Here is a 13,451-nt window from a genome sequence, read left to right on the forward strand (position 1 = left end):
TTTTTTTTTACAACAAATATTTTTATTTATTTATTATTTTTTTATAATTTTTTTAAAATTTTCCCACTGTACAGCAAGGGGGTCAAGTTATCCTTACATGTATACATTACCATTACATTTTTCCCCCCAGCCTTTCTTCTGTTGCAACATGAGTATCTAGACAAAGTTCTCAATGCTATTCAGCAGGATCTCCTTGTAAATCTATTCTAAGTTGTGTCTGATAAGCCCAAGCTCCCAATCCCTCCCACTCCCTCCCCCTCCCATCAGGCAGCCACAAGGCTCTTCTCCAAGTCCATGTTTTTCTTTTCTGAGGAGATGTTCATTTGTGCTGGATATTAGATTCCAGTTATAAGTGATATCATATGGTATTTGTCTTTGTCTTTCTGGCTCATTTCACTCAGGATGAGATTCTCGAGTTCCATCCATGTTGCTGCAAATGGCATTATGTCATTCTTTTTTATGGCTGAGTAGTATTCCATTGTGTATATATACCACATCTTCCGAATCCAATCATCTGTCGATGGACATTTGGTTGTCTCCATGTCTTGGCTATTGTGAATAGTGCTGCAATGGACATGCGGGTGCACGTGTCTCTTTTAAGTAGAGTTTTGTCCGGATAGATGCCCAAGAGTGGGATTGCGGGGTCATATGGAAGTTCTATGTATAGACTTCTAAGGTATCTCCAAACTGTTCTCCATAGTGGCTGTACCAGTTTACATTCCCACCAGCAGTGCAGGAGGGTTCCCTTTTCTCCACAGCCCCTCCAGCGCTTGTTATTTGTCGATTTATTAATGATGGCCATTCTGACTGGTGTGAGGTGGTATCTCATGGTAGTTTTGATTTACATTTCTCTTATAATCAGCGATGTTGAGCATTTTTTCATGTGTTTGTTGGCCATCTGTATATATTCTTTGGAGAAATGTCTATTCAGGTCTTTTGCCCATTTTTCCATTGATTGATTGGCTTTTTTGCTGTTGGGTTGTATAAGTTGCTTATATATTCTAGAGATTAAGCCCTTGTTGGTTGCATCATTTGAAACTATTTTCTCCCATTCTGTAAGTTGTCTCTTTGTTTTCTTTTTGGTTTCCTTTGCTGTGCAAAAGCTTTTCAGTTTGATTAGGTCCCATGGGTTTATTTTTGGGTTTTTACTTTCTAAACTCAATGGATCAAAGCGTCCTTTTATGGATCGTGTGTTTGCTGTCAGGTCCAGGCTCCCTAGTGGTCTCCACGGGCACGGCAGGGACAAGACCCTTGCTGGGGCAGCAAGGATGAAAAGTCCTGGCTCCACTCAGGCCTTTTCTGATCCCCCCTGGTGGGTGTGTTAGAGCCTTGCTCTAGCCTGGTGAGGGTGGGCGTCTAGCTCCCCACTTGGCCACTGCTGATGTGGGCGAGGGCCAGGACCACAGTTTTTTTTTTCCCCCTGTGGTGTTGGCTGGAATAGAGCCATTATTGCCTAAAAAATCCTCTGTCTTGCTCTGCTGCCCTTCTCATTTTCCTTTGGCTAGAGAGCAGCTTTCTCCTTGTTAAACTTTGGCTAGATACACATAACATCAAAGCTACCATTTTAATGTGTACAGTTCTGTGGCATTAAGTATATTCGCATTGTTGTGCAACCGTCACTGTTATCCAGTCCCCCAGCATTTTATCCTGGCCAACGAAACCCTGTTCCAGTGAAACCCTAACGACCCCTTTCCCCTCCCCGCCCCCCAGGCCCTGGCAACCAGCCTTCCACTTTCAGTCTCTACACATTTGACTGCTCTAGGACCTCATGTAAGTGGAAATGACACCCAGAGTTTGTCCTTTGGTGACCAGCTTCTTTCACGGAGCACCACGGCCTCGAGGTCCATGCACGTGGCAGCGCATGTCAGAATGCCCTTCCTTTTACGGCTCATACACTGCTGCGTGTGTACACCACATTCTGCTGATCCATCCACCAGTGGACACTTGCATCGCTTCCCCCATTTGGCTACTGTGAGTAACGCCGCTGTGAACAGGGTGTACAGGTGTCTGTTCAAGGCCTTACTTTCAGTTCCTATAGGCATATCCCCCAAAGCAGGATGCTGGAGCACACGGTTTAATTTTTGAATCACGCCGCCTTCCACAAGAGCTTTACAATTTCGCATTCCCACCAGCAGTGCACAAGGGTTCCAATTTCTTCACACTTTTATCAAATCTTTTTTTTTTTTTTGATAATAGCTATAATACAGAGTGTGAAGTGTTTTTTTTGGTCTGTGCCTGTAGGCGTTTCCGTGTTGCTGACTTCTTCAGCTCCAAGTAGGGGATATACGAGGCAAAAAGAAAACTGGGGAACTTACCACTCTATCACTCTTTGGGTCCCAAGGTCCCTAGCTCATCCGCTTTTCTTCACTTTACCTTTCAGAGTCTTATGTTTGTTGGTGAACCATGTCCAGGGTCTTCAGTTGTGTTTAGTAGCAGGGGATAGGAAAGTGTATCTACTTGGCAGAGTAGATACAGCACATCAAGAGAACCTTGAATTTCTTTTACTATATACGTGTCCTCTCCGTTTTTTCTTGCTTGAAATTTACTGAAAAAACCAGGTCGTTTGTTCTACAGAGTTTTCCACAGACCCGCATTTCACTAATGGATTCCCTGTGGTATCTTTTAACACGTTCCTCTGTGCCCTGCATGTGCAGGGTGGTTAGACTTAGAATCTTGATCAGGGGAGAGTTTTTGGCCAGACTCTGTCATGGGTGGTGGTAGGTTCTTCTATCATAAGCCACAGGTCACCTCTTTTGTCTTTCTTGGTGACATTAACGCCTTCAATAATTACCAGTTTCTTTGTCTTTCTTTTTCTAGTATCATCATGAACTCATGAATTAAATAATTTTAACCCATTGCTATTACTATTCTTGTTTATGTTTACCCCATGTTTTCCTAGAAGAAGCTTCTTGAAGTTTAGACAGGGTTTACGGTGTCTTTGCCAGTTCCCCGGATGTCAGGTATGAAAAGATACTCCAGACTCACCTTGGAATCAACTTCTACCCTAAATCTGGAATCAGCCATTCTCCAGGGAGCCTGGATCCTTTTGGTAGGAAAGGTACTGAGCGACCACGATTTGGGCACTTAGGGGGGTGCTCCTTAGCTACTGGCTTGGTCATTTCTTTTATGTCTTTTCAGTCAACTCGGCTAGGAAGTAAGTGTGGGCGTTTAAGAGAAATACATGAGGAGCTCAAACTGGTTATTTCCATAACAAATTCAGAACTAAAGGATTTTAAGTTCACTTGTTTGGCCTATGGATGCAACCTTTTTGTGTCCCTTGGTCCCCAGTGATATCCACATAGTCACTCATTTACCTTCTCCAGCAGCGAACGGACAATGGTCTCCGAATGACAACACAGTCTCACGAAAACAGTACACCATTTTACAAAACTATCCCTGAAAATGTTTTTTGTTTATTAACCCATCATTTATCTATTTGTTGCTACTATTCTTTTTTTTTTTTGGTCTTTTTGCTATTTCTAGGGCCACTCCTGCAGCATATGTAGGTTCCCAGGCCAGGGGTCAATTCATTGCTGTAGCCACCGGCCTACGCCAGAGCCACAGCAACTCGGGATCTGAGCCGAGTCTGTGACCTACACCACAGCTCGTGGCAACGCCAGATCCTTAACCCACTGAGCAAGGCCAGGGACCGAACCTGCAACCTCATGGTTCCTAGTCAGATTCGTTAACCACTGAGCCACGAAGGGAACTCCTGTTGCTACTATTGTTGTCCTCAGGGTATATCTCACTAGAGATGCATAGCGAAACTCCTGTATTTGAAAGTTATTTGAAATAACTCCTATGTATTTGTGTCATCAACCTGATACTTGCTTAAGTTCACTTATTGTATTCTGCTTTCAATTCTTCAGATTATTTATGTATTTTTCTTTTTACGGCTGTACCTGTGGCATATGGAAGTTCCCAGGCTGGGAGTCCACTCAGAGCTGCAGCTGAGGGCTATGCCACAGGCACAGCAACATTGGATCCGAGCTGCACCTGCAACATATGCCCAGCCTTAACCCGCTGAGCAAGGCCAGGGATGGATCCTGCACCTTCACAGAGACGACACTGGGTTCTTCACCTGCTGAGCCACGACGGGAACTCTGATTCTTAAGAATTAAAAACATTTGTTTTAATAATTTTGTAAATATTCACATGGTTCTAAAGCCAAATCTACAAAGCAGATGATATTGGGACAGGTTACTCTTCTAACTCTGTCCCCTGTACATAATTCTCTCTCTCCCCGTATAGGTAATAACCTAAAACTTTCCCTGTTTGATTTTCCCTTCCATCTAAAAACCAGTTCTCTCTGCTCACTTACACCCCCTCCTTTCTCCAGTAATGGGTAGCACCAGTCACACTGGCCTCTATCTTGTGTTGTCTACTTGGGGTATCTTCTTAAAGATCTCTCCATAGCAGGAAACACAGACATAAATTCCATTTTATTTTTATTTTTTGCTCTCTTTTTGTCTTTTCTAGGGCCACACCCATGGCACATGGAGGTTCCTAGGCTAGGGGTCTAATTGGAGCTACAGCTGCCGGCCTACACCAGAGCCATAGCAATGCCAGATCCGAGCCACATCTGTGACCTACACCACAGCTCACAGCAACACCAGATCCTTAACCCACTGATCTAGGTCAGGGATCGAACCCGCCACCTCATGGTTCCTAGTCAGATTCATTAACCACTGAGCCATGACGGGGACTCCCATAAATTCCTTTTTATAGCTACATAGTACTCGCTAATCCCCTGTTGATGGGAATCAATTTTTTTTGGAATGGAGTTTCTGTAGTGAGTGATCTGTCACATTGTTATGTAAATGCCAATGGTTTCACATAAGTTACCTTCTAGCTTTGCATCCCTGCTCTCATAGTTGTCTCCGTGCAAGGGTCTGGCTTTATGTACACGCACAACCTGCAGTGACTTAGCTCCCAGGTGGTAACTATCCCTGAAAAGGGACTAAGAAGGGTTTTCATTCCAAATGTACTTCAATAGCAACTTTCCCTAAGAGGGAACAGGGTGATTTTGTTGAATGGGTATAGAGTTTCTGCTTGGGACTATGAAAAATTTCTGTGGGTAAATGGTGGTGACAGTTGTACAACAATAAGAATGTACTTAATGTCACTGAACTAAACACTAAAAAATGGCGAAAAAGGTAAATTTCATGTTATGTATATTTTACCTCAATAAACAAATAAGATCTATGGAAAACATTTAAAAACTTACCGAAAAACAATGATTTCCTAAGGTTGAAAAACCACAATTTTCCTCGATCAATTGCTGCTTTAATGTGTAACTTCATACCAAAATTAAAATTTTATACATCAGTTCAATGAGGTTTTCACTGACGGGAATGTGTGCAGCGCAGGTCAATCGCAGCTGTCTTCAACTTTCTCTACTGTTGTAACGAATGAGGATTCATTACCTTCCCAGCTGAATTTTATCTAACACGAAATCTGCACAAGTTACTTTCCAAGTTTAATCACACGATAGCAAATGAGCTCTTTCTAGACATACGTATCCCACCGCAGGGTGGCTGGCATTTTAAGGTTCTAGATGAGGCATTTATGACTAGGAAATTCAGCTCGGCAACAAAGGAGACAGACTCTCAGATGCAGTCCTGCTGACGTCAGAGGTGAGGTTTATCACCTGGGGCTGGGATGTCAGAGGCCCGCGGCAAACCTAGAGAAATTTCTTAAGCCCTAAGCCTGCATCCACAATGAATGGGCTGCAGACTGGCGAGCTGCCCTAAGACTTCACGTCCCTTCTTCATGATCTCGTCCCCACCCATAAAACACAGCCTCACCCACGGAGAGAGACGTTCCAGAGAGGCCAGGAGATCCTCGGCAACCGGGTGCTCAGGTCGTAGGCGGCATCATGCTTTCCTTCCTCAAGTGGTTATGAAAAAAGACATCTTTCGAAACCCTTCAAGTAGGAAAACTGGCTATTTTATCTCTTATGGAAAGACTCCTCTTTCTCCCATCACTGGAACCACCTGGGGCCGAGTGACTCACCTGCCTGGCCATGGGGTCCGTCTGAGCCGTCACCTGCCTCAGGCTCGGTGTTTGGGATGATGTGGGCATGGGTAGGGGGGCGGTGCACACGTGGTCACTGATGCACTGCTGGGATAAATGACCACCCAGTCACCTCAAAAGCCACCAGGGCAACAGTAAAGAAGGAGACTTGAGACAGGTGGGGAGGAAAAGACAGCGCTGTGAACTCGTCTACGCGTACTTGGGAACACCCAGCAGGATTCAGGGCCAGACTACAGAGCAACAAAGCATCCAAGTCTTCTAGCAGATGTGGCCCCTAGACCTGCCTTCCGAAATCTGCGCCATGGAAACCTACACAAAGGCAAGGACCCAGGTGTAATGACTCCCCACGTGCCAAACATCAGCTTCAACCGTCACCAACATTTGCCCATCTGGTTTCATCTGCCTACCCGCTTTCTTTCCCTCAAGTATTTTAAAGCAAATTGCACAGAGCCCGTTATTTCACCCCCAGTAGTTCACTTTCCTGCCCCTCTCAGGACTGTCCAACAATAAATACCCAACACGCACTGCCAGAAAGTCAGCAACGTTACTTTTAATACAGCCGTGGTACAGGATGTTTAATTACAGCAGGGCAGAGATTCTAGTTAAATAAAATTAAAAACCTTTATTTTCCCCAATATAAAATTACTAAATTAATGTCTGAAAAGAAAATAGAACATGGTGAAAGCTTTAAATTACACCACTATTCACCACATTTATGACTTTACCAGAGACACACTCCACCATTTTGGCAAAAGGATGAAAATGTTAAAACCGTTTCTCAACCTAACATAGCAAAGACTGTATACATCTCCATATTGCACGTTTTTATGTACAAGAGTAAAACAGGAACGTCAAGGGTATCGCATGTACTAAGAACAGCACAAATCTGTCACGACCTTTATGCAGAAGCTGATGTGAGTAGTAAAAACGTAGAAATGTGGGGACGTGTCTGTACACGATGCCAAGACGGTATCAACAAATGCTATGTACACAACGATATCCTGCACTGCTTCAAATGCTTAGCAGAGTCGTGTTTAGTAATGCGGGCCTTTGGTTCTAAACTGCTTGACTAATTTTAAGCTCACGTAGTTACTTAAGCTTTCATAGGTTTTCAACGCAGGTAAATGAGTATAAAAGCACTAAACGTCCTGGTTCACTGGTACAAAAATGACAATGGTCAGTTCCCTTGGGTCATCAAAAACGAGTCACAAAAATAAGTTCTTGTATTCAACCTGAATGTGCCACAGGAAAAAAATATTTTCAAGATTTTCCAGCTTAGCCTAGAGGCGAAAGATTAGTTCCCCCTGGCCTCAATGTCAGTGCTACGTACATTCCAGAACCCTTGTTTTCTGCAGGCCATTTTATTTTAATACTACTCTGTAAGGAAGAATAAAATTCAACTCCAGCTGGAGCGTGTCCATCACACACCTCTGTTAAAAGACATCATGAAAATGTTGACTATTGCCGAGATTTAAAAAAATACGTGTACCCTCTTCTGAGTCCTCTAGAAAATCTTCTACGAAATAACACAGCTCTCTATCTCCCTCAGCTTCTCCTTGTGCTCGGTCTCCCCCGTGTCTTGCACGTGCCCAGTGATTAGCTTTAGAAATCATCCTGAGTTTGCAAATGACAAAGCAAGTCCCCACAACGCGGCCCACGAGGCGCAGTCACACCACGGAGGACGAGCTGGTCATGCCGTGGACCATCGTGCTGGTTGGCGTCCCGCTGATGGCGTTGAAGATGTGCAGGGAATTCGGCAGGACGCTCGTCTTCTCCTCCAGGGGGCAGATCTCGAGGCACAGAAACACAACGTTACCCAAGGGCAAGGCCCCAAACGCCACGTCTCACAACTGATCATCCGGTGGCCACTGCCCCTGTGCGAGACGGTGCCCTCAGACAGCTTGGCTGGGGCGGTTTGCGGGGGGCGCGTGCTAGCTCATCTCACGCGTGACCTTTCTCAGATCAGGACTTTAAGGAAAAAGTCGAGATCGTGGTGTTTTGTTTCCTTTAGTGAGGTCAAGGGCCTTCTCGACTCACCAGATGGTCAGGCCCCTGGAAGCCTGCCCTACGCATACTTGGAGGGGACACGACCTGGCCGTGCCCCTTGGAAAGGTCCTTCTTTAATGGACCGGGGGCATCCGTGTCCTCTATCAGCTCCTTTTCTCGGGGTCTTAGGGATTTCCATCCTGGGAGAGAGACAGTGGCTGCCTCTCTGACCCTGAACGCGTCTCCTTCACCCTCAGCATCACGGGCGAGAATTCTAAGTGCGAGACTTGACCTACTGCCCGGTGGCCACGGAGAAGAACGTGCACACTCCCAGGCTCCCCGGGAATAACCCAGAGCATGACCCTTTCTGATGAAGGGCTCAAAGGAGTTTGATCTTCATAGTTGTTGAAAGGATGGAAAGTTCAAGGTGCAGCTGAGAGCACAGCCTGGCACTGCGTTCATACAATCGGGGAGTTTAGTATTTTCAGTCCATAAGGTTTGCCCACTTTCATCTTTTCTAGTGCCAGATGCTGGCATCCACTGAGCGAGGTCTCCGTCCCACCTGGAGGCCCAGTGGAAGAGCCCTTGAGCCTTCGCCAAAACCTTGTTCCCCGGAGACCCTCCCAGCCTGCTCAGCTGTGCACACAATCACTTTTTCAGTCATTTCTCTTTGTTCCTACTTTTCGAAATGCCCAGAAGAGGGCTGCTCTCTTTTGCACACACACTGTCGCTATGGCAGTGACTGCGGGCGCTCGACCTCATAATAACTTTATGTGAGCCAGGTATCAAGATCCAGAGAAGTAAGTAAAATGAAAAATGACATTACCATCCCATCTGAATGTGTCAGCATGGAGGAGAAAAAAAGCAAGTTAAAGCTTAGACATTTAAGTTAATTTTCTATAACAGAACCTTCCTAATTAAATCATCGCACGGTGCACGAACCGACACAAACAGTCCTGGCTTCTGTTTTGCAAGACTGAACGACCCCAGTGCAAGGAACAGACAGACGTAGTCCCCGACACTGCCCATAAAGGCTACATTCTGACTTGGAACAAGTCACCGTGGCTGGTGGAGAACAGACCCCTCAACAAGCAATGACGTGGAAGCTGCTCTCTGACATTCACTCAGTTCCCCGGGCAGCTGTCACTTCTGATGACCGCTGAGCCCACAGACGAATCCTATGGAAAGGAATTCATACAGGAAGATGGCAGCAGCGGTGTAATGGGGAAAGCTGCCCCCAGCGACAAACACAGACGTTGCCTTGACCAACCCACTGGGGCACCCAGGTCAGCTGTAACTAGTCAAAAACTGAACAAGCCTACTTTTAAAAAATTTATTTATTTTTAGGGCCACACCTGCAGCACATGGACGTTCCCAGGCTAGGGGTTGAGTTGGGGGTGTAGCCACCGGCCTACACCACAGCCACGGCAACACCAGATCCGAGCCGCATCCTCGACCTACCGCAGCTCATAGCAACGCTGGATCCTTAACCCACTGAGCAAGGCCGGGGACTGAACCTGTGTTCTCATGGACACTAGTCGGGTTTGTTACCTCTGAGCCACAATGGGAACTCTGAACAACCCTACTTTCTAAATGGCAAAGACATTCAATGCAGCAGATAATTCCTTAAACCCTGTTCTTTCAAAGGACTAGGTGAAGAAAGAAACTTCCAGGTACCGGATGGTATTTCTCTTAGGATTGTCTCTGAGGTGGACTGAGCGACAGAGGGGCAGTGGGTGCTGCTGTCCTCCGGTCACGCTGGACAATGACAGGGAGGCAGGTCGCTGGCTGGCCCCACATCCCCGGGGTTATTAGGTCACGGCAGCACTGTAGCTACATTTGCTTCGGAGAGCAAAACTCTGGGAGGATGTCAGAGGGTTTAGGCCATCAGTGGAAGCACTGGAGACCCCAAGTCATGTGTGGGCCCCCAAAATGAGCAGGGCTCCGGTGTGGCACTTACCTGCTCATGCATGATCTCCGAAAGCTCTCTGGCCATTTCCCGGTAGTTGGCCTTCATTTCTTCCTGATACTCTAACTGGTCCTCTTTGATCAGCCGCTCATTTACCGCTAAGGCTTGACCGCAAGCTTCCACAAACTGCCTGAAATGGCGCAGGAGAGAGCAACCGAGGCATGAGCACAAAGGATGGGCCCTGGTGGGATCTCTCCTGAACAGCACAGCGGTGACCAGTAGTGGAGAGAAAGAGACGTTTCCAGCACGCCTTACCTGAAAACCTCCTTCAGCAGCTTCACTTTATTGTCAGGGTATCTTTTCGTGTTTGTGTCATCTAAGAAAGCTCGGGCATACGCTAGAGGACCCGCGTTGACCTGCGGAAAGAACAGAGATTTTAAATTATGTAATGAGGAAAACACCTATAATCCTTGATTTAGTTTCAGTTTCGCTAAAAACGCTGCCTGATGGAGTTTGTCATGACTCTGGTGCTCCAGGAGCTCAGGACCCCAAGGAGGAAACGAGGAGGAGTTCCGGCTGTGGCGCTGCAGGTTACGGACCCAGAGGCGCTGCCGCTGTGGCTTGGATTCGATCCTTCCTGGGAACTTCCGTATGCCGTGGGTATGGCCAAAAAATCCCCCCCAAACCAAAGGGGAAACCATGAATAAAGCTCATGTTGCCATAAGCCATTTGATTTTATCACCTCAGCCATCCTCAGGGCACCTGTGATGAGGGTGCATTTTATGAAGGAAGAACCAAAGCTTGGAAAACTGAAGGACCTGTTCAAGGTCGAAACAGCCAATGAGCAAAACACCTGAGAGCAGAGCCCAAGCCTTCCACCTGGTGTTTGTGCTACAGCACTACTGACTAAGGGGTCAGTGTGGTGAGCTCAGTGAAAATTGAAAAATAAAGCCCATACGCCAGTTTTAAAAGCCAACTCTTCACCTCCTGGAACTGAGAGCGAGCCGCGGGCAAGCTGATTTCCTGGCCTCGGATGAACCAGCCATCTCAGGGGGACGGGAAGGCCAAAGATCCAGGGCATTTGGCAACAGGATCTGTGAACCAGAACCCAGCCTCTCTCTCAGTGAGCTGAGAGGAGTTCTCTGAGGTTGCGTAAGTCAGGAAACACGGGAAAGCAGGGAGGAAGAAGGGCAGGCACACTGGCCAGGAAGGGGAAGGCTGCAGGCACCTGAGGCATCGTGGGAAAGGTCCTGACCGTGACTTTACTGCATGATTTTTCCTGGGAGGTCTCGTGGGCTTGGAAACTAAGTGAGGGGAGGGCTGTCTGACTCGCTGTTGCTCCCACTGTCACCATTGGCAAAGGGGCCAGGCTGCGGTCCCAGCCCACGGTGTGCAGGTCTTGCACCAATAACGGCAGGGGAACTGAGCTGGGAGGGTCCATGGCAGAGGTGCAGAGCCGGGGGCACAGAGGTTAGAGGTGAGCCCCCTGAGACAGGGCCAACCAGCCCACCCTCTGTGATGACCGGATATGATCCCTGGACCTGTGTGGGGAGCTTGGTTAATAACCTCAAGATGACCCAAAGGAACAATGATCCAAAATGACATATTCCTTCAGTTGCAAGAAGATGCAATGGGGGGCTGATGCGACTTCATAAGGTCCAGCATAACAAGATCTGGGAATGGAATGCAGAGACACAAAGCCACCCTGCTGGCTCTGTCCTCTACACCAGCCACCCCAGCGAGGCTCTTGGTGGAAGAATTGAAGAAATATACACAAAAAAGGATAAAGTTCCTTTCCCCTGACTCCACCTCTGTTGTTAGCCTGGAGGCTGCACATGTGTAAACTTAGGCTCCTCATTTCATCCTGGAATCCTTTGCTCTTTAAAGATAATCGGGCGGTTATAACCCTTGAAGGTCACCATCAAAGGGCAGGGCACATTTTGCCCTTTAGGAAGCTCGACCCGGTCCAGCCCCACCCTCTACTGGCACACACACCCCTCTGCTGGCCTTTAGATGGAGCTGAGTGTTCCCGGGCCAGGTCACGTTACTGAGTGGTTTTGTTTTTAGCTGCAGAAAACTGTGGCCTCTGGCCTGTTATGTAATCGCTCATGTTGCTGGACTATTTATCATGTTCACTTGATAACATATGTTGGCACATAAGTGTTTTGGGCCATGAGGGAAGAGGTGTGGTGAAAGACCCTGCGAAAAATGTTAGGTAACAGCCCAGTATGGATCTGATAAAAAGTCAACAAAAACTGACTTGAGAAAATGAAACCACTGTATAAGAAACCACACATAACCTTCATAAACACATCCTTCTCGTAGAGAAAAGCACTGGATATACATACACACGTAAAGCAGGTGCTAGAATTATTTATACACATTTAAAAATACCAATAAAGCAAGCAGCACACCAGTCAGTAGAGGGAGTGCTGTAACATTTACTGACTTCTCAGGAAACCGTACAGGTAAAATACCTTTAAAAACACGCCCATCCCTGAGGTGTACTGTACAAACGTAAAGGTGTGTGCATCCCAAGTGTATAGCTTGGTGAATTTTCACAAACTGAACGTGTTGGCAGAATCGGCACCGAGATCCAGGACGACCTCGTCTGCAAATGGTACCTATTACTTGAGTAGCCGTAGGGAAAAAAGGCCTTGACCTCTGTACATGTACCATGGACGAAATCAATGCAGACGGACTGCAGACCTCTACAGCAATCCAAACGAAGAAGGAAAACCCAGGAGAACATTTCTGCAACAGATATCTTAAAGAGGACCCAAAAAAGGCTACTAGTAAAGGAAAAATTGATTAGGTGGGATCGGTTAAAAGGAAGAATTTTTCATTCAACAAAAGATATGATTAAGAAAATGGGGAGTTCCCACTGTGGCTCGGTGGTAGTGAACCGACTAGTGTCCATGAGGATGCGGGTTCGATTCCTGGCCTCGCTCAGTGGGTTAAAGATTTGGCATTGCCATGAGCTGTGGTGTAGGTCACAGACATGGCCTGGATCTGGTGCTGCTGTGGCTGTGGGTAGGCCGGCAGCTATTGCTCCGACTGGACCCCAGGCTGGGAACCTCCATATGTCGCGGGTGTAGCCCTAAACACACATACACACACACAAGAAAGAAAGAAAGAAACAAAGATACTTTTACATTTATAATTTTCATAGAAACCAGAAAACAACAATTTTCTATGAAAACCTACTTCATTAGATTTAAGAGTCTTGATGCTTCCAATTAGGCACCCAGAATTCCTCACTCTGCAAAACCAGGCTGTATGGAGAGCCTCTCCTGCCCCTGGCAGCCAGCTTGGGGAGGGGCACACTCTTGCAGGTGGGGCTGGGCTCGAAGGCCAGCCCCACCTGCAAGTCCTCTGATATCAGGAGAAACTGCACACACGGGTAGGAGTTGCTGGCCATCACCTGGCAAACCCAGGGACCTACACCTGACTTGCTAGTGTCAACGAGCTGAAACGTCTCCGGGTCCAAGGAGCTGTCCCCCGTCGCCCTGTGGCTTGC

At 46.9% G+C, this 13,451-nt stretch overlaps 1 protein-coding gene across 30 annotated transcripts in view; it reads right to left on the reverse strand.

Moving 5' to 3' along the window:
* Positions 6,562-13,451, reverse strand: part of DOCK9 (dedicator of cytokinesis 9) — a 288,344-nt gene continuing 281,454 nt past the window's right edge. For 25 of the 30 annotated variants that reach the window (XR_002336733.1, XM_021065834.1, XM_021065826.1 and 22 more), the window contains 3 exons: positions 10,247-10,347; positions 9,983-10,121; positions 6,562-7,826 (listed from right to left, as the gene is read on the reverse strand). Coding sequence is in view for 29 of the 30 variants with exons in the window: in XM_021065834.1 (XP_020921493.1) it covers positions 7,704-7,826; positions 9,983-10,121; positions 10,247-10,347 (363 nt within the window). In the remaining variant the exon portion in view is untranslated. Of the gene's footprint in view, positions 7,827-8,848; positions 8,857-9,059; positions 9,201-9,982; positions 10,122-10,246; positions 10,348-13,451 lie in introns of those variants that run through there. The other 5 variants (XM_021065829.1, XM_021065845.1, XM_021065838.1 and 2 more) reach the window with 2 other exon arrangements.

This window comes from Sus scrofa, chromosome 11 (assembly GCF_000003025.6).
Source record: "Sus scrofa isolate TJ Tabasco breed Duroc chromosome 11, Sscrofa11.1, whole genome shotgun sequence".
NCBI lineage: Eukaryota > Metazoa > Chordata > Mammalia > Artiodactyla > Suidae > Sus > Sus scrofa.